Genomic DNA, 27757 nt, shown 5'->3' on the forward strand with positions numbered 1-27757 from the left:
GCAGAGTGTGTTCATGCTCTTCCCGCCCCTTCAAACTGCAAGTTCATCTGAGAATCATCTTGGTTACTTCTAATTGTGAGTGTTTGTAAGCACCAGCTATAATATATAAACTGGATGAAAAAAATCCCAGCAAATACAATATAATATCTTTTCCTCCTTAAAATTTATTTTATTTTTGGGATTATAACATCATTATGTTTTTTTTTTCCTTCCATTTCTTCTCTCCAAACCCTCCCACATACCCTTATGCACTCTCCTTAAAATTTGTGGCCTCTTTTTTTTTTACTAATTGTCATTGAATACATATGTGTGTGTGTGTGTATAACTAAATATATTTTAAAGATATAAATTTATAAAAAAACAAAGTAGAACCTAAATATTAGGTGGCAACTACAAGTTACCACTCCAGCACTCGACACTAACGAGCTGGGGTGTCCATAAGCTAGTAGTTCCTTTATCAGCTGCCTGCACTAACTCATACTTGGGCTGACAGGGCTAAAGTGAGGTAATGGTCTTTGGGGCCAATCATGGGGAAGTGTGAAAAACATTGCTTGATATTTCCTTAACTTTAAGGACTTAACGTTATACCCTCTTGTCTGAGGCTGAGAGGGAAAGCAAACACTCCTGAGCAGTTCCAGTTGCTCCAAAGGTAACGGACTGGCCCTGCTTGGAGCAGCAACATGGAAGGTTTAAAGTGGAGACACCTGGGTGAATTGTCTACATAGGCATATCACATTTCCCTGCCAATTCTCTTCTGCTAACACAACTTTTAGCCCTCCCCTCCTTAAAATGACAGTATCTTTGGTTGAAATAATAAGAAGTTGCAAGTACAGTGGCAGCATGAAAGCCACAGAAGTCCCCGAGTTCCACAAATATCCTGGGTTCCATTGTTTATTAAGGACTCAAAGTCAAAAGACAGCTAGAATTGCTGAGGAATCTGCTGGGTAAGAGAACACACCATCTGAATGGTCAGCTGCAGACCGTGGCTACTGCCACTGTCATTGTACAGCTGCTTTCAGGTGCTACTAATGCTGCATACATTGTTCTTGCAGAGGAAAAAGGACAGGACCAGAACCAGATGGAACGGGTGGATAGATGGACAGCAGGTCCAGATGGACAAAAAAGAAGACAAAGAGAGGCCAATTTGGGTGAGTTGTGTCAATATCAGGGACTAATCTGAGTTAGAGAAGTCTTTAGGACAACTGGGAGTTTTTTTGCTTATGAGTCTCCTGATACAAACACAGGATAGTCACAGGATAGGTAAGATAGCGCTGTTATTGCCATCATGGTAGTAGATAACCACCTCCTTATGGGCTGCAGATGATGGAGTTGCTTGTTTTGCTCCGTCTGGTACATCTGATAAGTTCTGTGTCTTGGTATGATTTCAATATGTCTACGTGCTCCTACCTTCATGGGTGGCTCTCACCAAACCCAGCTGTTCTTTTTTTCTTTCCCCCAGAGTTTAGAGCTCTGAGAAATTCTAAGGAAATCTGTATATCTTAAAAGCAAACAAACAACAACAAAAAACACTCTTGCATGTAGTAAATGAGACTGTGAGGAAAGGTGAAAAAGAAGCAAGATAATCTACTGCAAACATCTTTCTGGGCAGGATGTACTTTATAAATTGAAGATTTTCATAAATAGAAAATTTTACAGAGTGGTACATTTTCTACTTCAGAGAACATGTCATTTCTCTCTCCGTGCACGTGGGTCATGCCAGTGGAAAGTCTAGAGTTACATTTAGCTTGCTTCACATTCCAAACTCAAGCCCTTCTTCTCTTCTGGCTGGGGTGCTCAGAGGGTGAGATTTTATTTCTTTATTTATCTCTCCTTGAGTTGCAATACTGCACACAAACAAGCCTTATTTTAGTAAGGTAGAGAAAACGTTAAGATCTACTGAATGAGTACAGGCTCAAGACAAGCATTATGACCACAGCCTAACAAAAATGTTGATTCAAATGGTTACAATGTGGTGGTTCAATCCAGAACCGAATACAGACTGCAGCTCATAAGCAATTAGAGAGGGGAGGCTAACAAAGACATCTAAGGAGGTGATTCCCCACAGAGACAAAGTTACAGGAGGAGAGGCAAGTTAACTGGAGAAGCAAGAGTATAAAGTTCTAGGAAGGCCTTTATTTAACTTTAAACTGGAATAACAAGTTCCAGACAATCAACTTCCACCCTGAAGCGAGAGAGGAGAGGGGTTGCTGTTTTGTGCATGAACTAAATTCTAAGAAAAATCTGTATTTATTCAAAGCCAACTAACCACCACCACCAAACCCTCTTGCATATACCAAATGGAGACTGTGGGGAAAGGTGACAGAGAAGCAAGACAGTCAGATGCAAATGTCTTTGTAGGCAGGATGTACTTCAATGCTCATCTGTCCACAAACCATTTATCCACAAGGTTCTGCCCCGGAGCATCTACTCCTGCCTCTTCTTCACTGGCAGTGGTTAACTACTGGTCCTGATACTCCCAGGTTACCTTCTCTTTCATCAAGATTTTAACCATCCATACCTTCTCCCCTGGCTGAGACTAGGAGCACATTACTATGCTAGACATTGGCATAAGAATATAATCTTTTAAAAGCAGTTACCCAGTTTGTAATCGATGTTCCTGGCATTAGTTTTAGTGGCTGTCTGCACTACAGGAAGGAGCCACCATTTTTTACCATCTAACCTTAAGTGATCCTTTCAAACCCAGAACTGGTGGGAGGCGTGACACAGTAGATCTCAAAATTTGTTAGATGAACAAGTAATGAATGACAACATAAACTTTATTCCAATCAATTCATGAAAGGACTATGAATCACTATACAGTAAAACGGAAGGGAATATCCTAGTGTTAAACCCACTGAATGAGAGTTAAGGCCACCTCCCTCCACAAGTAGCCAAATTTAAAGCAAGCTTTATTATTGTGCGCAATATAGCCTGTCCAGTGATTTGAGAAGACAGCCCCAAACATAAAAGACATGGGTTTTTATAGCTCAAACAGCAAGGCTAATAGGTGTCCAAGGATTGGGGTTTCCAGAGAAACTTTGGTTATGTAGGAACTTGGCGGAACATTTCAAAATTATTTGGAGAACATCATATCTTATGACAGCGAAGATCAGGTTACAGTCAGGGTACAGGGTGTAAACTATGTCAAATTTCAGGAACTTAAGTTTTACAGTGAACAGAAACAAACTTATTTTGACCATGTAACAAGATGGCTACTGATCTTAAGATGGAGTCAGGCTGGTTCATCACTAGGCCCAGTGCCTGTAAGAGCTGTACACAAGTGGAAACCTCAGCAGTCAGTGACAAAAAGTATTAAAACTATTGTTTAATTAGTAGAAAGAAAAACCCAATAACTGTGTAACAGAGAGTAGAAGAAGGCAATGTGAAGAAAGCTGTTACAGGTGGAAGCTTAAGTTTTCTTGACAGTGTACTTAACTGTGCTGAACACAGGACAGGAATTGTGTCAAGTCAGGAACTAGTCTGACTGAGTAACTGCCACACTGGACAGTGGCAGAGACTGTATGTCCAGCCTCTCCAAATGAGACTGTCACTAATAAACATGAAAGCATGCAAAGTACTTCATGTTTTCAGATGCATGTATCCATGGATGATGCAAACAGCTCAGGCCTAGTCATCAGAAGTAACAGGTCGCTCTGAACCAGTGCACACTGTAAAACCTTTAATCACATCTAACTAAAATCCAGGACGGTGTTAGCCTATTTATAGTAGTTTATGAAGATGTCATGACTTAAGTGAATACATACATCACAACTGTCACAGGTGATCAATAACAGAGATGTCAAATATTTAAAAAGCATTTATTCAAAACCTGTTCACTTCTGACCCAACTTCTCTGTCCCAGGACAACTATGAAGAAGGTGAATTTTCTCTAAGCATTTTCTTTTCAATGAGTAATATGTTTTTAAAAATAAACTATCAAAAAATTAAAAAAAATGTATGGAAGCTTAAACTTATTTTTTTAAGTCTCTTGGTGATTTAGAAATCTATATGATGTTTTCCACTTGTATTCTTGGGTTCTCTTTTTAAGGTTCTGTCATAGTATCTGTTCCCTGCTTCAGGGTTTATTATAGAACCCATCACCTGAATTAAATGGTCCCTGTCAGCTTAGGCAGCAGCCATGACTTCTCTAGACATGAATCTCTTCTAGTTTATTATTTTTTTTTATTCACTAAAAAGTCTTACTCAAAATTAAAAACAAACTAGCAAATAAAAATACAGAAATTGAGGCAAAGTTCACAGGTACACATCTCAAAACCAAATAATACTTTTGTTAGGTATATGAGACAGGTTTCCTGCAGCCCAAACTGGCCTCCAACTCACTAGGAAGCTGAGGTATGTAGCCTGAACTCTCAATTCTCCTGTTTCTGCTTCCCACATACCACGAGTAGAGGCATAAACTACCACTTCCAGTTGAAATGCTACTAAGGAGATTAAAACACAGTTTACCCTCAATTTCCTTTTTAATATTACAAATTAAAACATTAATCAATCAAATGTGTTTCACATGTTTTAACTTTGGATGAGTCAAAAACTGTACCTGGGTTGGTGATTGATTTAGTTAGGGTTAAATATATTGGTGTATCTTTCCAGGCTGATTTAACAACTTTTAACATCTTTTTGAGAAGGTCCTTGTTAGGGTTTCTACTGCTGTGGTAAATACCAGGATTGAAAGCAATTTAGTGAAGAAAGGGTTGATTTAATATTTTCAAAACTGTTTGCTTACTTTTAAGATCTACTTATTTATTTTATGTATATGAGCACTCTATCTGCATGTACACCTGCACGCCAGAAGAGGGCATCAGATCCCAACACACATGGTTGGGAGCCACCACATGGTTGCTGGGAATTGAACTCAGGACCTCTGGAAGAACAGATAGTGCTCTTAACAGCTGAGCCATCTAGCTTGTGGTCATCTAGGGTACTCAGGGCAGGAGGACCTCAAGGCAGGGACCTGGAGGAACTGGTCACAGAGGACGTCACAGAGAGCACAGCATACTAGCTTACCCTATGGTTCACTAAGCTTGTTCTCTTCTTCCATCCAGGATCACCATCCAAGAGTGATCACCATCACTTAAATGGATCACTAGTTAAGAAAATGCCCCACAAGCTTGCCTACAGGCCAATCTGGTGCTTCCCAGATTGAGTTTCTCAACTGAGTTTCCCTCTTCTTAAATGACTCTAGCTTGTGTCAAGTTTAGAGAAAAACAACAACAACAATAAAAACTCTAGCTAGATTAGGTGTAATGTATAAATGATACATTTTCCTAACAAAACTCCATTTGTGCCCTTTGATGGCAAAAATTGTATATGTTTACAGAGCTGAAATTTAGTAGATGTTCATTTATTCTAGAACTACAATTTCCTTGCTAGATTGACTATAGGAGAGTTTTAGCTATTGCTTTGTTGGTACTTATTTAAGCTAAATTGAAAACTACGCGATGTAGGTGGAAAACTTTTAAGTGAAGACAAACACAGTTTTATGCTTGCTTAAACACAATATTCTACCTATGATTACAAGATGTTGGTATAGGACAACATAGCCTATTAAAATGATATGTAATAGCTTTAGCTGTTATAGGATCCCACTTTATATTTAGGAAGAGTTTTCCCCCAGGTGAATTACAGAATTTTTATAACCTAACTGCTTTTGCTGTTGAAATAATGTCCTACATGGGTAAGATAGGATTATAACGTGGTGTTATTTAGGATGTGTGTCATGGAAAAGGGATTGCATATCGCTGCTTAGCAGACTGTTTAGCTGTGTAGTGGGTTGAGATGGCAGCAGCTAGCTACTGGCTGCCCTTAAGCACATTTAGAGAAATCCAGTTCATCTTTCTCATGGATGATGGAAGGGAGTGAGTTCCCAGTGATGGTTTTATTAATCACTATTCTCCTTATAGTTGAATATTCTAATGGATATTTCAATAACAGAGTCAAGATAGTACTAGTACTAGTGTCTGCTACTGGGAAAGTCAAGTGATGCAGCAAAAGGAGAGTGCTCAGTGACCCAGACACTGCATCTAACTCTAGATAAGAGCTGGGCTCTATCTACAAAGAGCTCACAGGCGTTGAACAAGAGTAAAGGAAGACAACAATTACAGATGGTGAGACTTCTAGGGACTAAGAGGATACAAAGTTTTACTGAGTCAAGGGGTTTAAGAAAAGCTTCACAGCGAAAAGCACCCTAAACTGAGCCTTTGAGGGTAGATGCAACGGGATGGGAAGAGAGGACAAGAATGGCACTTCTTCCAACTGTGGGCAGAGGTCAGGGAAGCTAACCCAGCTGCCGTGCCTGGGTCCTCTGCAGCTGTCGAGAATTACTCCTATCCAAAGGAAAACATACTTCTGCTGGCAAGTAGTGGGGTGAGAATCTAAGATGGAGAAGAACAAGCAGGTTGGAGGGAGTCAGTGGTCAGGTTCGGGTGAGCCTTTCTGTGCAATTTCACCCGGGAAGCAAACAAAATCATTACAGAGGAGGCAATGCTGTTACATAAGCAGGTGTGTGTTTCAGAAACCGGACTGAAATGCAAACAGGACTATGGGCTGGTGTCAAACAGAGCTTCATAAAACAAACCCAGTGAGGCCCGAAGCAAGGTGTCCACAATGATAAACACAGCTAGAAACAGATTTGCTTGACAGTAACATGTTGGAATCAGCAGGCTTCAGATGTTCGGATCAGGAAGAAGAAACCAGAATCAGCCAAGTGTCTAGCTAGGACACTTGTACAAGTGGAAATACCACATATTCATATGGTAGAGAAATAAGGAAGACTGTATTTGAAGACTGTTTTTTTCAGAGTAACTACTTTGAATGTGATACATTTAAAGGGTTTGAAGGTGTCGAGACAGAAGAGGGCCTGCTCTCTATGACTAGTCTAGATATAAAAAAACTGGGTTTTGTTATTCAGAATTTTTTTCATTTTGTACACTCTGAGGCCACTTCTTTATATGCTTTGGTATTGTATTGTGTGTATTATTGTTTTTTTTTGTTAAAATTTCTTTCAAAATAGGCATGCTGCATACAATACAAATTACATACTAAAGTAATATGGAACAAGCTATATCCATCTCCTATTAAATAGAAGAGAATAATTACATTTTATTATAAAGTTATTGCTCATCTATGCCATATGGATAAATATTGCTAGATGATACTAATTATCTTTCTTGTAATACATCTTAATTTATGTAAGTGATTTTATAAAACTGTGGGCTGTTTGGTCATGGTAAAAATATGCTATTTAAAGATGTTTATGATTTTGGCTGATTTTAAGAAAACGATCACTGGAAAATATGCCGATGCTTTTTATACTGACTCTCAGAAAGCTACATGATAGAGCAGGGGGTCACCAAATCTAAACAACACATGCGGTAGCTGAGTGAAGGAATTAGCCCCTGTGTAAACAGAAAGTGCAGCCCCATGCAGTCAAAGCAGCAGAGCCAAGCCCAGCTTGGTGTAAGCAAGCTTTTTCCTTCTAAAGATCCCACCACCTGCAGCAGCCCAGCAAAGGTCACTAGCTAGGTGGGAGACCTTCTCTAAAAAGGGGAGCCGTGGCGCATTCACAGAGATGTCCAAGAAACCACCAGTGATGAAATTTTAATGTAATCACCAATCTGTCTGATGAGGGAGGAAACAAGTCCATCTGTTAGTAAGTTTCATCACAAAACTGACTAATCACATGAGGTCCGCACACTCGCCTAGGCTTTCCAAAAATAATGTTGCTTCTGCAATGTTAATGAGTTTGCAACAGCAGAAATCAGGACCCCCAGCTCTCCACCTGATTATGAACTCGTTCCTGTCTCTTGGTTAGTAGGGTAGGTGCTTAGCACGACTCATTAATAGTTAAGTGAAATATAACCCTATGATACCAGGCTGCTGAAAGCTGAATTTGGAAAAAATGTCTGGCCTATCTGTTCTGGTCCTATTTAGCAGAGTTTCCACTTACTGTCTAGAAGCTGGTTCAGAAGTAGGGTTTCCTAGAACCATTTGCACACAAAGAACTTAGGAATCACACGACTCAGAACACTGCCCAACTAGACACACCATGTTGAGTTTTCGGAGGGAACCTTAGCTGCAGCTGTGTTGTTGACTTTTGGAATACACTTCTCGAATGCTGAATGACAGGTTAAGCTTTTGCAACCTTAAGACTGTAAATTTTTTTTTACTCTCTTTCTCCTAGACATTATCCCATTTAAAATACGGGGAGTGAGATTAGAAAAATGTAGAAGACTTCATCTCTGCCACTTTGGCAGACTGATAGGGAATTTGTAATATTTTTGCATGCAAATATTAAAATTTCTGAGGATTCTTATGAGAATTTGCCAAATTCAATAAAATCCAAATGTTGCCATCTGCCAGCAAAGCTATATTATGGCAGACGAGGAAAATTAAACATCAGAACACAGTGAGGAGCTCAGACTTGCTCCAGGTAAAATTGTGCTATTTTATAAGCCAAATGATTTCAAATCGTTGCCAACCAAATCCATCTTGCACTTTATGTAACAAGGAAGTCTGAGCCAGGAATGCGAAACTGATAGTTCTCTAAGAATTGACTAACACTACCTTCCTATTTCTTTCAGCGCACGTAATATCGGTGCAGTTTCTCTGGTGGTTTTCAGCCAATGAAGTTCTTTTAGAAATCAAATGGAAAAAAAATGTGTGTCTTCCTAAACTGTTAAACAATGTTATGCTCAGATATTTGCAGAGAGCCTTTAAATCGTACATTCTCTAGAACACACATGCAGGAGAAAAGAGGATGTGTTAGTACAAAAACAATCCCATAGAGCAAACTTCGTCTCTCCTTAAACCAATAAAAAGTTAGCCTCTAGGAAATGGGGTTCCTCTCTTTATTTACTTACTGTCAAATTTCACAGAAAAGGAAAAGCTGTATGCATTGACCCTACAGAAGCTGCCCAATATGGTGACCTGCTTCAAGTGATGTATCTGAAAACTCCCAGACAGGAATGCTTTCATTTGTAATTAGTTATTCATTACACTTTATGTACTTTGTATCCCCCCCCCCATGGTTCCCTGCCTCCTCCTATCCCAATCCCTCCCTTCCTCCACCCTCTGCATGCATGCCCCTTCCCAAGTCCACTGATAGGGGAGGTCTTCTTTTCCTTCCTTCTGATCCTAGTCAATTAGGTCTCATCAGGAGTGGCTGCCTTGTCCTCTTCTGTGGCCTGGTAATGCTGCTTCCCCCTCAGGGGGAGGTAATTAAAGAGCAGGCCAATCAGTTCATGTCAGAGACAGTCCCTGTTCCTATTACAATGGAACCCATTTGGATACTGAACTGCCATGGGCTACATCTGTGCAGGGGTCTTAGGTTATCTCTATGCATAGTCCTTGTTTGGAGTATCAGTCTCAGGAAAGACCCCTGTGCTCAGATTTTTTGGTTCTGTTGCTCTCCTTGTGGAGTTCCTGTCCTCTCCAGATCTTACTGTTTCCAACTTCTTTCATAAGATTCCCAGCACTCTGCCCAAAGGTTGCCCATAAGTCTCAGCATCTACATTGATAGTCTGCAGGGCAGAGCCTTTCAGAGGTCCTCTGTGTCAGGCTCCTGACTTGTCACAAAACTAAAGTCCAAGTGGATCAAAGACCTCAACATAAAATCAGACACACTAAACCACTTAGAAGAAAAACTGGGGAAGAGCCTTAAACTAATTGGCACAGGAGACAACTTCCTAAACAGAACACCAACAGCACAGGCTCTAAGAGCAACAATCAATAAATGGGACCTCATGAAACTGAAAAGCTTCTGTAAAGCAAAGGACAGGAATGCTTTTAAGTTATGGCTGTATCTAATACATTGAAGTAAAAACAACTTACAAGTTTGTATAAGGTTTTTCTCCTATTCCTGACCTACTGGTTAAACCTTGAAAACAAGTCTTTTGTTATTTGACAATTTCAATACATATATATATGTATATATATATATACATATATACACACACATATATACATACATACACACACATATATATGTATATATATATATATATATAATGTATTTTGATTGCTACTCCCAATCTTGCCAACTCTTTTCTTTTTATTTGTAACTCTCACTATGCCTCCATTTGCCATCCTTCAATTAATCCTGGAAATATGACATGAGTTCTCATGAGGATATACTCTTTATAATGCACTCTGTAAATGTTAGGTCTAAGGATTTTAGGTAGCATTAAGATTTCTGTGTGCTTTTTAAAGACTCTAATCAAAAGATACAAAGTGTCAGATAAGCAAACCAATTTCAAGAGAATTGTGGTGCAGATGGTGATCCGGTCAATGATGGACAGCTGCATGAAAGCTTGCTAGGAAAGAAGTTATTACATGTTCTCATAAAAAGAATGTGATAATATGTATGTTGATTGGTTGAATATAACCACATCACATATGTACAAATGGTACATGCATACATGTTTCATGCAAAACTTATATACTTCTTTAAACATATGAGAACTGATAGACTAAGATCAGAAAGGAGAGGAGAGCCTCCCCTATCAGTGGACTTGGGGAGTGGCATGCATGCAGAAAGGGGAGGGAGGGTGAGATGGGGAGGGGAGGAGGGAGAGACTTATGGGGGATACAAAATGAATAAAGTGTAATTAATAAAAAATAAAAAAGTTAAAAAAATACAAATAAAAACAAAAATACAAAAAAATCCCGATCAACTTGCCCTCAATCTTACTAAGTGACCTGGTGTCAAAAATATTATTGAAAATATAAAGAAAAATTAATGTAATGGACATATTCACAAAAATGCTTTAGTAAGGCGAAAGTGTCATTAAGACATTTGGGGATGAATGTTTCTGCATATAATTAGGTAATGCACAGATCATAATTATGAGCAAATGAGGGAAGAAAAAAAAAGTTCAATTTTTTTTCAAATTTGCATATCCATTTGGATGTATGAATAAGTGGTGTAGAGTAAACACAAAAACTCCAATTGCAAAGATTTATTTTGTTTTAAATTACGTGTGTGTGTGTGTGTGTGTGTGTGTGTGTGTGTGTGTATGTACATATGAGCTCACGTGCCTGCAGACGCCAGAGGTATCTGATCCCTTGGGCTGAGAGTTAGCCAGGCTCCCTTATATCCTGTGTCACCTCGTCAGCACCTTAATCTCATTACAAGCACTATAATGATGTTTCGTACAACCACTTCACTGAAAAATACTCTAAATGTGTAACAATAGGGGTTTGAATGACAAACTTCCTAGAAGGCCATATATGTCACTAGACTGAATATACAAACTAAAATATGCAATCATGTATTAGTATTTAATATTAAAGAAGTCTTAATTTAAAAAGTCTTATAGGAATGGGGAGTTGGTATTTGCTTCAAAAGCATGAAGACCTGTATTTGGTCCCCAGAACCAAGGTAATAAAACAAAAAAACGGAGGCTGGGCATGATGGCACACAGTTAGAATCTCAGCTCTGAGGAGGAAGGGTCTGGCTGACCCCTACAACTTATTAGCCAGACAGCTTAATCTACTTGGTGAGCTCTACCCCAATGGGAGATGCTCTCTCAAAAAGCAAGGTGGATGCCCTTGGGGAGTAGAATATGGCTCCCACACACAAACCAATATGCATGTCCATATGTGTGTCCCCATTTGTGTACATATGAATGCACATATCCACGCAAAAGCATAAATAATAAAAATTCAAAATATAAGAGTGTGCTCTTAGATCAACTGCTTTGAATTTAAACTGGTCTTAAGGCATTGATCAGAGTTTGGGGCCAGCGGGAGACCAGGGAAGGGCTGTGCACTCGAGTACAAAGGATTAAGGAGGCATGGCATCTGAGGCTCCGGTCTCCTTCAGCTAACCAGTGCTATTTGAATACAATGATTTATTTGAACAACTTTCTGTACCTCCTTCTCCACATGAACAGAGTGTAAGGCGTTTGTTATGGTGTGGTTATGACCTCTTCCCTGGCTCCCGCTGCTTCTGGGAGAGTGTTAAGAGCAGGTCCTCTGTGTGGCAGCCCTGTGGAAGCGAAGCCTAGGGGAGAGTGAGGTAATGGTGTAGCTCCCAAGGCAATCTGGTTAAGCTGCACTAGCAGCTTGTTATAAAGAAGCAAGCTTGGTCAGTCCTTCTGTGACTTTCTGCTTTACCATGTGACCCTCCATCTCACAGGGGAGCCCGCAGTGAGGCTATGGATGCAATGATGACAGAAGGACTCACCAGAACTAGAATCATGCTGTCTGAATGTTGAGCCTTCAGAAACTGAGCTCTAGTAAGTCTCTTTTCTTCAAATACTCCCCATCTTAGGTACATGATTGTAACAGGAAAAGAATAAGATTCCAAGGTGTTCGTACAAAACTGTTCAGATTTTCTTGTATCTATAGGATCCTGCTAATGAAAAGTTGCCTTTGTTATCAGACCAGGCTTTCTTCTGCTGATCCATGTTCCCAGTGGGGGTTCCCAGCTGCATTTCAACTCCACAGCTCTAAAATATGTAACAGTTGAGTGCCCTGGACATAATATATTAACACAATGCCAATACAGGAGATACGGTTCCAACGTTTCTGCCAAAATTTACAACAGAGCACTAGAGATCTTTTGACAGCTGAGTTTTACCAGAACAGATATAAATCCTCTATGACATCAACTGAGAAACAAAACCAATGCTGATAGTCAACACATGACAACCAAAGGATGTTTTCCCATCATAACTGACACAGGGGCATTATTCATGCTGAAAACCACATCCATTTGATGGAGACAAACTCTCCAATCTTTAAAAAAGAAAAGCGCTTACTGAATAAATATCAGACAACAACAAAAATATCCAAGCCAAAAACCGCAGGAAGGACTCAAAGGACAACAGCGTATTTCACTTCACAAAATAATGTTGTTCGATGCTGTCAAGATCACTGAGTATTTCATTAAGATTAGTGTGTGCGCGCACGCACACACATACACACAATACTCTAAAAATTCCCGATTTAAAAACAAAATGCAAAGAGAAAAAGCTTAAAGATAAGAGAAACACGGAAGCTTGAGCAGAGGAAAACACAAGGAAACAAGAAAAGGTTAACAGATACAGAAAGAGACAAAGGAAGAGGAGTGGAGTTGAAAATTTCTATATATATATACTTCAATTCACAAAACATTTCTTCCAATATTTATTGTTGTCTCCCTTTTACCAATGAGGAAACAGATTCAGAGATTTAAGTATCTATCCATGATAGCACAGCTAATCAATGCCAATGCTAGGATTTATACTCTGGTATATTTCATTATTCATCAGGAGCCCATGTTATCCTGATAAACGCCCACCTCAATAACATGGGAATCAACATTTTCAGATTATGAGACTTGGAAACATTACACAAGTCTCTTGCTGTATGTCCTCATGTACATGGAAAACTAAAACAGTGAAAGACCCTGATTGTCAGCAGTGGTTGCTGGGGTGTGGGGTGAGGAAGATGAAGTACAGGGGGCAGGACTGAATGAGGGACATTCGAAGATACAAAATGCTCAGATGTAAGATGGACAAGTTATGGAGAACTAATGTGCAAAGGTGTTGGTAGTAACAGATAAACTAAACCAACTATGTGATTGGTTGCATAATTGTGTGCCACTTAGAACACGGTGGGAATCACACACCACAAATATTGACCACCATGGACACGAAGCTGTTTTAAAGATTATTTAACTGTTACCCTATGTATTTACATTTTAAACGTTTATACGTATATTTTAAAAATCTGGCCATTTTTCAAATTATAAACTTATTTAACAAAGCATGAAATGGTGCTCAACGAGATCTCTTCAAACGGCTTCATGCTTCCATATCATTCTCTTCATTCCTAGAGTTTTCAGACTATACTGGCCAAAGTACTAACATTTGTTACTTCTCCACCTGTTGTAGTAATCTAAGCATTCTTTTTTTGTGTCCCACTAGATGTATTTCTCACTGCCCCTAGATGGCTCTGATCTAGGAAAGATCTGTACCACAGCAGTAGATGGGTCGAGGCATCTCTCCTGGTCTGTAGGACTGTGCTGAGATAGAGGGCATCCCTGCCTGCACGGGATTCCCTGCAGATTGTGGTAAAAATAATCCAGACCTCAAAACTTAGTACTAAGTCAGTGCCAACTCCAGTGTATAGTAGGCCTTAGGAAAGCAGCCTTCAAACCTTCTGCAGAGCTACATAATCTTCACACATTGGTAGGTAGACATTTAGAAATTTTGATGTAAAACTAAAAAGTTGCAAAGGGGATGATTTCTGCTGTATTTTGAACACTGACATTTAACATAAAAACCACAATGTTCTTCTTAAATAGAATCCATGATATTCTAGGGCTCACAGTGGTCCTCTTAAGTAGAGTCCATTACATCTAATGTTTACAGCATTGTGACATTTACAGCACCTTCCATTTACAATGGAACAGTACGATGATAACAAAAACACACTATTCTCTTTTCCCTGGAACTGCTACTTTGATTTTATTTCTCAAGAGACTGAGAACTTGATCATAATGCATATTAATGGGAGAACATGCTTTGATGAGGATCTTATCTATGTCAAACATATATAGAAAATGATTATATGCTCTAACCATAATGTTCTTATGCTAAAACTCCTGAATTTAGTTGTGAGGATTACTAGTGCTCAGGGGTTCAGCATAAATGATAAAGTGAAAACGCATTTCTTAAACACACATTTTAAACAAACTGCTCATGCTTTGTTTCCTGAAGAGCCATGCCTATAGCTGCCTAGTGTTTCATGCTAGACTGAGGCAGAGTTCAGCATAGATTTTAATCCAGGTTTTAGCTTTTCTGTTTAAAGAACAAAGAAAATGAGTACAAGGGAGTATTATAACAGTAATGGCCATCAATTTGTTTACTTTCCATTTAAATGTCTCCTAGGCATACAGCGATTAACAGGCAAAGACTAGCTTTCAATTATTTAGCAGGTAAAGACTTGAATAAATCCATCAACTTTGAAAACAAAGTACTGGAAGACTTCTAATTTGCAAAAGGATTTATTGTATCATAAGTCAATCACTTTCTCAAAATCAATAGTAATTTTTTTTTTCCTTTTGAGTATTGCCCTGGAGGATTTTCCATTCTAGGGAAGAACAATATAGAAGGAAGAAGCTGGCTGAGATGGATAGTTTTCTTTTGGAAAGCAGGAAAAGAACAATGTTGAAAAGGAGGGTGAGAAAGAGGTTTCACAGGTAATGGGCCCTCTCCTAGACTGAAGAGTTTTAGAAGGGATGGAGGCAGAGGAGTCATATGTTAATTCTACTAACACTAGCACTAGGCTGAATTATTCTCTGAGAAACAAACTATCTTGTTTATCAAGGAGGTCTCACATCTCAGTTTAGAAAACACCGTCTCAGGCAGAATGGCAAGCATCCAAACATGATTATGTAATGCCAGCCCAAGAAAACAAGCACAAGAAAAGAATTGGTCTCTTGAAGAGAATGCTTTCCACAGAAAGTGAGGAAATACAGGAGTTTGGGGTAGGGAGAAGAAGAAGACAGAGAACAACTAGTATTCTTGTATGTATGATTTCAGGGTTAACCCTTGGGTATTGGATAATCTCCTCTTTTCTGGAGAAGACTATTTCTCTCACTCTCAGCATTTCTTAGTTTGCTGTAGTCCTTTGTGTAGGTTGGGTAGAGGTTAGGAATTGCACATTCTCCTGTCCACTTTCTCATGACTGTTGGCATTGTACTAGTTTAGCTTGTGTTAAGGCAGTCATGTTGGTAAAACTTGATGGTTATATCTCCTGACATTCCTCAGAAGCACTTTCTCACAAGAAGCTTCCTGTTCTGGCTCTAGAAATGGTAAGCACCCGGCTGAGATCTCTTGCTGTGTTGGTGCCAATGCAGAACCAGCTGCTATACTATACAGACCTTGTCTTCAAGGAGCTTCCCATTATTTGATTTTCTGCTAGGTTAATGAAGTTCAAACATAAAAGAGGATACATACTTTATACCATTAATCCAGTAGCCCCATGGAAAAACAATAAGAGCAGTCCTGGACTGCATCATTCTATGAAAAATGTGACAACAGCAGAAGATGGAGGAATTGGTGATGGGGGAGACAGGCTTCTTCAAAGACTTGCACTAAAGAGTATATGGACAATTGCCAAGAAAGAGGCTCGTACCAACCAGAGATAAATACAAAGAGCATATACAGAGAAAGTCATTTCCCCATTTCTTTCCTTTTCAACCCAAACCCAAAGGAAGCCTTGTAGAATGAGCGGACGAGCAGGCAAAGAAGAAGAATGGGAATGGCAACATGGGTTGGTTGACGTAAAGCTGGCCTACCATGTAGGATGCCCTTGATCCAACCCCCAACAGTACATGAGCAGCGTGTGGTGCTCGGCATGCCTGTAATTTCAGCACATTGAAGTTGGAAGCAGGATAACAGAAAGTTTAAATGCATCCTTGGCTACACAGTGAGTTCTAGAACAGATTAGAATATATGAATCAATCAATCAACCAATCAATCAATCAATCAGTCAGCCAATCAGTCAGTCAGCCAGTCAGTCAGTCAAGAAAGCAAGCATGTAAGTTCTCTTTACTCTCCTCTTTCTCTCCTATCTCCTTCTATTTCTTCTCAAAGAAAAAATGAAAAGGCCAAATTACAATATCTTTTCCCTATTGCAAGCTTTCTGAGGAGATCGAAAGGACAAGGGTAAAAAGACCCTGAACTTGTATAGCTAATTTTTTGTTTGTTTGTTTTGATTTGTTTGTTTGTACTTAAAATGGCATGGAAATTATAAAACACATAAACACGAGACACCTCCAACTTCAATGTGCTGAAATTACAGGCATGCTGAGCACCACGCGCTGCTTATGTACTGTTGGGTGTTGGATACCATTTGAAAGAGAACCCTAACCTCAGAGGACAGACAGCACTGTATTACTGTTGAGAAGCTATGGTCTACTCATGCCTTGCAAAACTTAGTAGCCAATACAATAAAGGGCTGCCCAATCACACGGAACAGTGACAATTATAAAAGATGGCTGTAAAACAGAAAACGTGGTAGAAAAGTTACCTTGCAAGCTGTAAACCTAATACAGACGCATAAGTAACCCTAAGGAGACCATGTATCCAAATGTCACTATTGTTTTCTAGTGGAACTTAGGTGTACTCTCCAGCTACAGCCTGAAACTTTACTCTAAATTCTCATTTTATCATATCTTCAATTATGAAGACGCTGTATCAACTTTCTTAAATTACAAATATTTTCTTAATGCACTTAATGCCTCATTTTGGCTAATGTTAGTCTCTTTAGGCTGTGTTTTGCTTTATATCATCAGCATTGTTCTAAGAAAAATGTCACTTTCAGTGCCTTTAATAATAGGAAATGATCTGTCATGATTTTTAAAATGGAAATGAGAGGGGGGAAAAAACACCTACATTCAGTTCAAATGTTTTCCTTTTGGTTTGTTTAAATTTGGTAAATTTTCTAAAATCTCATAAAATATAGGATTGGTGAAGGTCCTTTCCCAGTCTGTAGGCTGTTGTTTTGTTCTGACTACAGTGTCCTTTGCTATATAGAAGCTTTTCACTTTAAGAAGGAGGACCTCGGGTAAGATGATCAATCCTCACTTAGAAAGACAAATGGAATGGACATTGGAAGCAGGAGAAAACAAGTAACAGGACAGAAGCCTACCACAGAGGACCTCTGAAAGACTCCACTTAGCAGTGTATCAAAGCAGATGCTGAGACTCATAACCAAACCTTCGGCAGAGCGCAGGGAATCATATGAAAGAAGGGGAGTTAGTAAGACCTGGAGAGAACAGGAGCTCCACAAGGACCAAATATATCAGGGCACAGGGGTCTTCTATGAAACTGTTTATCCAACCAAGGACCATGTATGGATATATCCTAGAACCCCTGCTCGGATGTAGCCCATGGTAGCTCAGTATCCAAGTAAGTTTCCCTAGTACCTGGAATAAGGACTATTTCTGACATTAACTCAATGTGTGGCTCTTTGACCTCCTCCTCCCACCCTCCGAGGAAGGAGCAGCCTTGCTAGGCTACAGAGGAGGACTTTGTAGCCAGTCCTGAGGATACCCGATAAGATAGGGTCAGATGGAAGGAGAGGAGGATCTCCCCTATCAGTGGACTTGGAAAGGGGCAGGGAGGGGATAAGGGAGGGAGGGTGGGATTGGGAGGGAATGAAGGAGGGGGCTACAGCTGGGATACAAAGTAAATAACCTGTGATAAATATAAAAAATAAAAATTATAAACAATAATATACATTTCTTTACAAAAAAAAAGATTTTATGAGGTTAGATCTCATTCTATAAGTTCTTTTCTGTTCATTTGAAACAATTTCATTGCCTTTATTTCCAAAGTATAAAGGCCTATCTCGACCCTGTTTATGAGGTCATAAGCTCCTGGGGGTGGGTAGGCACTCAGTGAAGGACCATCACTGGTATAAATAGGTCTTTAAAGCTCCTTTAAAGACTCATCAGGACATTTCTGTCCATTATATGACCATAACAAATCTCCTGTCCCCATCCATCATTACCTGCTATGTCTCCATTTCCTTTTGGTGCTTTCATTAATGGCATGGGCTAAAATTCAGATGAAGGAGATAAGGGGAAATGATAAAATTCTATAAAGCTATATAAAAATATTTTTATACTTTATCCCTCAGAAGTAAAACTTTCCTTGACAAATGTATAAATTCTCCCCATTCTCTTCCTCTCTTCTGTATATTTAAGGATTAACATTAAAGGCAAAATTTTAGCAAATTAGATTTTATCTTCACTAGTCCTTTAACTCAAACTTGTCTGTTAACATTATTTTCATTGGGCCTCAAGTTCTGTAATTCTATATTCTGAGTAATACAGCAACCTTCCTTGCTATTTCTACCTAATTACCAGCAAGAATTCTGAACTAGAGTAATGAAATAGGTGGTGGCTAAAACTCTTGATTGAGTTCATTGGAAATATGGACTAAATAAGGCACTTTAATTAGTATCAGACAGAAGGATGAATTGATCTCCAACAAAGCACAAACTGTTGAGGCAATAAAAATTTTGAGGACGTGTCTGAGGCATAATTTAGAAAGATTATGGAAGAGACAAGTCTCACTCCTGCTGTGGAGGACGTGTTTGGGTGGAAGTGTCTGCACTGGGAAGCTGCAGTTGGTCAGCTTGCAGGCAGTGTTTGTTAGGTGACTGGCCCCTGGGAAGCAGCTGTCCATTCAAACCTTTCAGTCCATTTTGAAAGTTACTCAGTGTTCACAGAAAACCACAGGGCTATTTTGGTCAATTTTCTTTGTGAAGAGTAAATTCATAATAGTAGTAAACTTACAGTTACAAAGTAGCAACAAACTAATTTTATGACGGGGGGGTCACTGTAACATGAGGAACTGTCTTAATGGGTCTCAGCATTAGGAAGGTTGAGAAGCACTGGCATAGAACAATGAAGGTGATACTGGGAAGCTTCCTTCCTCCTGCTTAGCTTGGTCAGGAGGTGCTATGGAGGCTTCTGTGGGAGAAGAGCCCCGACCTTGCTGTGAACCTTGAATGCTACCACAATGGCCAGACTGGCAATGTATGCCCACTGATATAACAGTGGCATGCCTTTTACCAACCACTTTCTGTAGGTTGCCCGTATTCCAACAGTGCATGGCTCCATACCCACACAAGCAGTCAGGCCATAATAACTAGCTGGTAAACAAAAACAAAAAAACTAGACAACAATAACAAGAATATGCATCTGGAAGAGAACACGATAGGACGCAAGAGCATATTTAATTGCACACATATACGAAGCTCTCAAATAATAAACCGATACTTAAAAATTTAAAGAACTCTTTAAACTTGACCCCTATGAGACAGAAAGCTCAATTTAAACAGGAGCAAAGAGAATTAACAGATGATTGGATTGTGGGACTGCCCATGCACACACACACACACAAACAAACACACTATTTTTGCATGTGTACACAGTGAAAATTAAGTATCACTGCTAGTGAAAACAAAAATGGTGCAGATAGTGAATAACAAAGTTTGGTTACTCTCTAAAGGGCTAAATACAAAATTATCACATGCCTGGAAATTGTATATCTAAGCATTTAACTCAAATCATTAAAGATGGGGATTTGAACAGACACTTGTATCCAGCATTTTACACAACACACTGAAGTTGTAAACAATTCCAGCATCGATTAGCAAAAAATGAACAGATGGGCAAGGTATGTATGTGGAAATACACACACACACACACACACACACACACACACACACACACACACACTAATACATTATCTGATACCCGCCATAAGATGCAAACACTATGCGCTATAAAAGATCCTCTGCCAGCCAGGCGTGGTGCCACATGCTTATATTCCCAGCACTTGGGAAGGCAGAGGCAGGTAGAGCTCTGCGAGTTTGAGGCCAGCCTTGTCTACAAACCCCAGGACAGCCAAGACTACACAGACAAACCCTATCTTGATAAACTAAAAAAAAAAAAAAAAGGGGGGGGGAGGGTTCTTCCAAAGAACACATATTATACTATTCTGTTCACATGAAATGTCCAGAACAAAGTGAAGACAGATAGTATATCAGTCATTGTTTAGATCTGAGATAAGTGGATGTTGGCAGCTAATATTACAGAGCTCCTTTGTGAGGTGGCAGATGTACCCCAGATGACAGTGGTGAGGACCACACAGCTGATTATATTACTACACAGTGATTACATTAGCTTCAAATATTTACTGCAGCTAAGTCATAAGCAAGTTCCATCAACTTAAATAAATCCTCAGTGAGTACTAAGGTATAAGACTAAATTGGTTGTGATTTTTACCCTATTTTTTTAAAGGACACACACAATACAAAAAAAATTAACAGATAAGGAACATGTTAGTCCAAAAATTAAAGAGATGATCCAGAAAATACCTATTTCTCTCTGAGTTAATTATCTGAAGTCAAGGTTCATTCTCAAGCAGTAATAGCTGAGATTCCCAGGGACCAGAATCTAGCTACAGAAGAAAAGAAGGAAGAGTGCAGAGAAGCTTGATGTGGTTTTGGGACCTCATGAAATGCAGGGCAGAGGAACAAGAGGAGAGCAGGAACAGAGTGGGATGTGGCCCCAGAGAGAAGGAAAGGCTGGGTAGTGGCAGGCCAGGGCTTGGGAGGGTAAAGAGTTTAAATTGCGGCTTCTGGACTCCACGCTACTGTTTTGAATCTGCTTTTAACACTTAATCCTCCATATCTTGTCAAAGTGCCTGCTTCAAAGCAATATGATTCTTGTTCATTTCACCTTCAGGACCTAACCAGTACTGGCCAGATCTCAGGAGAAGTTTCCTCAGTGATCAAGATATACAATGACAGCATGCAAGAAAGAAAAACAAGATGTATTCCACATGTGGGGTTCAAATGACCATCTGACTCCTTCAGGCCAGACAGGCAATTATTATCAGAGACGGTGAAGCTTCCCAAAGTTAAATCACGTAAGCAGAATATCTTCGCAGTTTCACTAACGTCACTTTCAAAGGGTGAAACAAGGTAAGCTTCATCATTTCTGATAAATAATGAGTGTGGTATTACACGTTAACTGTTTACTCGCTGGAACATCCCAAGCTTCTGTGTCCAACGTTTCCTACCTTTGTATCCCGTAGAACCACAGGAAAGTGGAAGCTACTACAGAACTGCAGTAATCTCCACAGGTTCCCACAACTCATTCATTCCTTACTATGACTCGGAAACAAACAGGTTCTGCCCAGTGGTCAGAGCCACATCCGCATCACTCCCACAGGTGGTGGTGGTAGGGACAGGGTAGGAGCTGGGAGAGGAGACATGGAAGGGGCTGGAAGGAAGGGAGGGAATGACATACTTATATGTTAGCTATAAATATATAGCATAAGAAAAGACACGCACATAGCGATCCTAACACGGTGAGACAAAGCTAGCCAAATGGTTACAGTTCCTAGGTATAATACTGTATGACTGTGCATATAACAAGATATATCTCTTTGGCTGAAATAAAATGTATTTTTCCCCAAGTAACTTACTGTGGCCTTGAAGCTTCAGCCTGGTCCGTCTGGAGTTTCTCTCCTCCTTCCACCTCCATTGTACAGTAGACAATTCGATTGGGAGCCACTGACTTCAAGCCTTGCACTTCCATTATGACAATCTAAAGATAAAACAATTTGATATTAATATGTAAAGTCATTAGTGTTCAGCAATATAGAGAAACAACCACATGAATAGTTAGCTAGGGGTTCATGAGATGCCATGCTTACTCCTAGCTAAAAGTCTATTGGCAGTCGATGGCTTCTGGGAAAGGGAAAGCCAACCTTCTTCAGTGGTGTGATTCCTGCCATGTTGGCCGTGCTCCAGTGGACGACTTCACACCCACATCCTTTCGGGTCACACTGATTTTAGACTCAGTGGAAGATTACACACACACACACACACACACACACACACACACACACACACACATACATATCCTAACACATATGAGAGAGTTGGAAATTAGGAGGCTGAAGGAAAGGGTATATGGAATGAGTTGGAGGAGGGACATTGAAGGGCCTATATAATCAAAATACATTATCCACATGTATGAAATTCTCAAAGATAAATCACAAATTTTAAGAGAATCATTCAGGAGGAGGAAAGCAGCTGGTGAACTTATCTAGTGCCAGCACTAGGATATCTGCTACATCTAAACAAAACAATATACCCCTACAGGTCTAATTTCCAAGGAGGGGGACAAAAACAGCCTCAAACATTAGTGAGAGAGAGCCAACAACCACAGGTCACCAGCTAACTGAACTGTAGCTATTTCAATTGATTCCCAACAAAAGCTGATCGCTGAACTACAGCAGATAAAACTGAGCTGTGCTGAATGCTGTATCATCTTTCCTCAGTCTCTCTTCACTGCTTGTATTCCCTTCTTTAGACATTATATTGCTAACTCAGTAGCTCAGGCTAGCATACTGGCAACAAAGCACAGAATGGCAAGGCAACGAGAAGAAAACAGACAAAGCTGTCCTACAGGCTAAAGGAAGGGAGGCAAGAGACAGCATGTGTCTGAGCAACACATACCCACAAGGTTTCACGACATTTAAACACACAGGTTACATGACATTTAAACACACAACTGAGTAAGTATGGTAGGACACGGTCATGTACCCACAGACCCACAGGCAAGCACAAGATCCGCTAGCCTAAAGTCAGTGTGAAAGCTCAGTGGGAAATGTAACCAGATTCAAGCCACAGGTCTACCACACAGCTGACAGACCCCTGTATTGTCAAACTTTTACTTTTCCTGTTTAGCTTGATTTTAAACTTTCCATGGCTTGTTCCATGTTAGCTTATGATCTCATTTATCATTCCTTCTAAGGGCGCTGTGCACAGAACATGTGCAAATGAAGTCCTGTATGTCTAACTTCCTTTGATATCATAAACTTCCTTAGTTCACTCAATATACACTGAACGAACCAGGAGCAGACTGGTTGGATGCTTTCCACACATCAGTAAACAGAAAATGAGAGGGGAAAGAAAAAGGTGTCTTTTCTGTCACTCACATATCAGTAGCAGAAGTCAGACACTAATGGTATAATAAGCCACTGAGCCATGCCGGCAGTATGGCTGTGCTGAAAGGGAGCTTGGTAAAGCGAAGGAACAGTGAGGAAAGGGGAGTGAGAGCCATGCACTCAAGAGAAGGAACAGCTTGAGCAAAGCTTTTCAAATCTGTATTTTACTTCTTGAATCCTAGACTCACTTCTTGGTTAGGACCCATCTTACACTGGACCAGTGCTTAGCCTAGAAGCGTGAGAGCCGGATGTTGCATTTTCTGCTGGCTTTTAAGAGTTTCCATAGTTGAAATGAGAATCCAAGGAAGCAGCCTTGCTTAATGGGCCTGGCTGGTGGCACAGCCTACGGCTGGAGACTTAGCCACCCATCCCTCAGCTGTTCTGCACCAACCTCATTTAACGTGAATTCATTGTGCTGCCGGATGCATCACTCATTTGTGACATGCTGCGGGCACAGAAGGCAGACTTGTATTAAGCTATGGGCAGAAAATATCTGCCTCAGAAAGACATGGCAATAAAGACTGCCAAAACAATTTCATAAATGTGCATGCTTCTCAGACCACATAAAAGGAAGTTTCAGCTTGCATTCTCTTCTTCAGCTTACACAGCTCGCCTGACAGTTCAATCTAGCATATTGGCTACACAGCACAGAATAGCAATTCAGACACTAGCCTAATCTTGACTTTGAAAGGAAAAACAGTTATCCCAAGTTACTTAAAATTTGCAAAGACTTCTTTAAACAATAAAAACAATGTCTGAAACTGTATTTCACTTCTGAATGCTTATTTAAAATGTAAATTTATATATTAGTAAAATTATCTCTCTATATTTTCTTCTGAAAAATTTAAAACGCTAAAATCTTGTGCGGATAAAGTTACAACGCAATTAAATGATCTAGGAGGAAAAAATAGAGGTATTAACATATATTTTTTTTTTTCTGTTAGCCAAGTATCAATGGCAGGAGATGAGGAAATCTAATGTGTAATCCACTGTGTGGTTCCAGATTAAGCACTCTTCTGTTCTGAAGCTGGGAGACTAAGAAGAAACCCGGAGGCAAAGCAATTAGGCAAGGGCATTAGGTACACTCAGGATGAACTGAGCAAGAAGACAGCCACATATTTTTATTCTGAAACTAGGTTTAATACATTTACCTACAAAGCAATCCTGGAAGTAAAGAAGGAGAGGCAGCTGCCTTATCCTCAAGCCCACTAAATGGAGCGGAAAAGGACCGAAGTAGACGCTTGCTTTTTCTGCTACCACTTAGCAAGCTGAACATCATCAAAGAAAGTTAAAATCTACCTCCCAAGACTATATGTCTTCATCATCGCCAGTCATCAAATATAGACAGTGGCATTAGGAATGGCACAAAGTGAGAATTCCAATCGAAGGAAGGCACTCTAACACATCAGTGAAAGCTTTGGGAGAGGAGCTTTGGGAGAGGGGAATCAGAGATGGCTAAGGCTCAATGAGGGAAGAGCCTGCTCTGCAATCATGGGGGCCTGAGTTAAGAGCCCCAGCACACAAAGGAGGCAGCAATGCCCGTTAACCCTAGCACTTGCTGCATGTTGAGCTGGGGGCAGGGTGGAGGGAGACAACGCTCACTGGATGCCAGCCCAGCTGAAACAATGAACTCCAGGATGCCAGAGGGAGACCCAATCTCAGAAAGAAAGATGCTGAATGTTTGAGGAAGACACCTCATGTTAACCTCTGGGTTTTACATGTGCTCACAAGGGTAAACACACATACACACACAAACACGCACACATGCACACGCCCCATTTCGGAAAATATATAAATTTATCCTTGACACTGCTAACATTTGCAGACAGACAGATATCATGAGGCAAAAACACTGGAGTAAATGATGACCTGAATCTTTCTTTTATCATCATTTACTTTACATAAGGTCTTTCTTCAAGGACTTTTGTAGGAATGAGTATATAAACTCACAGACACATTCAGCATGTCCAGATTAGACACTGACACAGATTAACACACAATCACATGAGACACAAATGAGCAGCATTGGCATTTCTGGTTCTGGTTCTCTGGATCTGTCTAAAGTGGAGACAACTCAGAGGTTTTGAAGATACACTTCTACACCTGCGTTATTTGTTCTGGTTCTGGGCCACGTTTCCCATTTCTGTAAATGAAAGCAGGATTCCTGAAAAAGAATTCTCTGCCTCTCATAATTTACAGTACCTAATACTGTGCTTTACGAGTGTGTGCTTGATTAAGTTCTAGATTGATAACCCCGCAGGTGACGGAAACTAAAATTAAAGTTAAAAATCTAAAAGCCAGATTACACAGGAGCCAGTTATATGCTGAAATCCTATTTCTACCCTAGTGTGTTTGATGTTTACTTTATAAATGTACTTATACTAGTACAGAGGCAAAAACGCCTCAAAACTGTTTTATTAATTCCAATATGAGTATTACATTTTAAACACAACTTGTATTGTGTTTATATAGAATTGTATAGTTGTTCAGAAAATGAGGACTGCTTTAGCATTTTCTAAACACATTAACTGGCTTTAAAGTCTAACCCTTATCACAAAGGCTCTCCTATCACAGCCTCATCTCTGCAGGGAGGGGGAGGGGAAAACCACTCACCTCTAATGTGAATGACAGCACCACGTCAGACTTGGACAGCTGGATCTCATTCTCATCTCCTAGGTCCAAAAAGGCAGAGTTCTGTGACCGCTTTAATTTTTGTAATTTAAATTCTGGACCACCTTTGGAAACGGGAAGACTTTCTAAATTGGCCATTAGCAAATTCACGGAGGCCCGCATCTCTTCTATGTACATATTCTCCATGTCTTTCGAGATAAATCTGGGGAATCTTCTTTCCTTAAAAATAATTTAAAAAATAATATTATGCCAGTTCCATTATAGTTACACCAGAAGAGATTACAGGGTCCAATGACTCACCTGTACAGTACTGTGACCTTGTCATATAATGCATCTCCCAACGTCAGCCTGTGGGCTTTAAAAGCCCCAGGTTTTGGCATTCCTGACTATATCTAAAGGTTCCTTTTATATTTTCTATGGAGAATAGTTGTGGTATGAAATGAATACACTGTATATATTCTTTCATATTAGTCATTTTATAAGATGTGCATAGCTGAAAACAGGTATGGCCAAATGGTTTAGTGTATAGATGAATCTTAATTAGCTATCATCTTTGAAGGCAGTGGAGTAATTGGTCTGCAGGAAAATATTCAGGGCACACTGTTGAATGATATTTGATCTCACTGTGAACCCCAAAATTGTGAACTGTAAAATCCCTTTTCTTGTTTGGTATTATTGAGCCTTATCACACACCTTTAATTCAAGAACTTTTTATTGTAAACAGGTGATTTTGGTGTGGTTCAACCAGCCTTAGCATACACCTTTAATCCAAGAGCTTTCTGTACAAAAGATTTAATACAGTTAACTCTAGGTCAAGAGGCAGAGCAAGAAACCAGCTGACAGGGATTTAAAAAGTAGGAGGGATTTCGAGTTGAGGGGTATTTAAAACAGCTTGGAGAAGTAGAAAGAATGTTTGGCTCAAGCTCTGGCTGTAGCTTATGCTTCTGCTCCTCAGCTCCCTGGCATTTTGGGCTTTGAGCTAGCAAGCCTTTGGCCTTTTCCTCTTGGGCTGTCAGTTGTACTACTGAGCCTTTTGGGTTTTTTTCCATTGGGACCTGAGCTGAGGAGGAAGGTCAGTTAGATGCTTTCTCTGCCTCTCTGAACTAGCAGGTTTTCACCCCAGCATCTGGCTCCTGAGTCTTTATTGTTAAAACAGAAGATTGGCAATTTCATTTTTAGAAAACAACAACACCCTACTCTGCTAATCAGAAGGAATAATTTCATCAGCACCACTTTTTACCCTACTCGGACTCTGTTGGGAGGTTATGATCTTTCCACTGAGTGTTCACACCAAAACCCCCTTTTACTAGGGAGAATATGGATATATTTCTAGAATTGCACAATCACACTGAACAAACATGAAAACAAACCTAATGGCTATAATTATAAATATAATAATATAATATATATATATATATAATATATATAAAAGTTTAGAAAAGATTTAATTTGAAGTCAAAGGCAAATTTATGACAGAGATCTGCTAAGCAAAACAGTATTAATCTGGAACTTTCTATTTTATTGCAGGAGTTTTTGTTTTTGTTTTGTTTTGTTTGCAATCATCCATTCAGTTC

General features: G+C 39.7%; 1 protein-coding gene across 8 annotated transcripts in view; it reads right to left on the reverse strand.

Annotated features, from left to right (window-relative positions):
* Positions 1–27757, reverse strand: part of Cadps2 (calcium dependent secretion activator 2) — a 486122-nt gene that overhangs the window by 232594 nt on the left and 225771 nt on the right. For all 8 annotated transcript variants that reach the window (XM_055608125.1, XM_055608124.1, XM_055608126.1 and 5 more), the window contains exons 5-6: positions 26166–26402; positions 22023–22144 (exon numbers count right to left, since the gene is read on the reverse strand). In XM_055608125.1, coding sequence (XP_055464100.1) covers positions 22023–22144; positions 26166–26402 — 359 coding nt within the window. The remainder of the gene's footprint in view (positions 1–22022; positions 22145–26165; positions 26403–27757) is intronic.

This window comes from Psammomys obesus, unplaced genomic scaffold (genome assembly GCF_907164565.1).
Source record: "Psammomys obesus unplaced genomic scaffold, mPsaObe1.curated_primary_1811, whole genome shotgun sequence".
Lineage (NCBI taxonomy): Eukaryota > Metazoa > Chordata > Mammalia > Rodentia > Muridae > Psammomys > Psammomys obesus.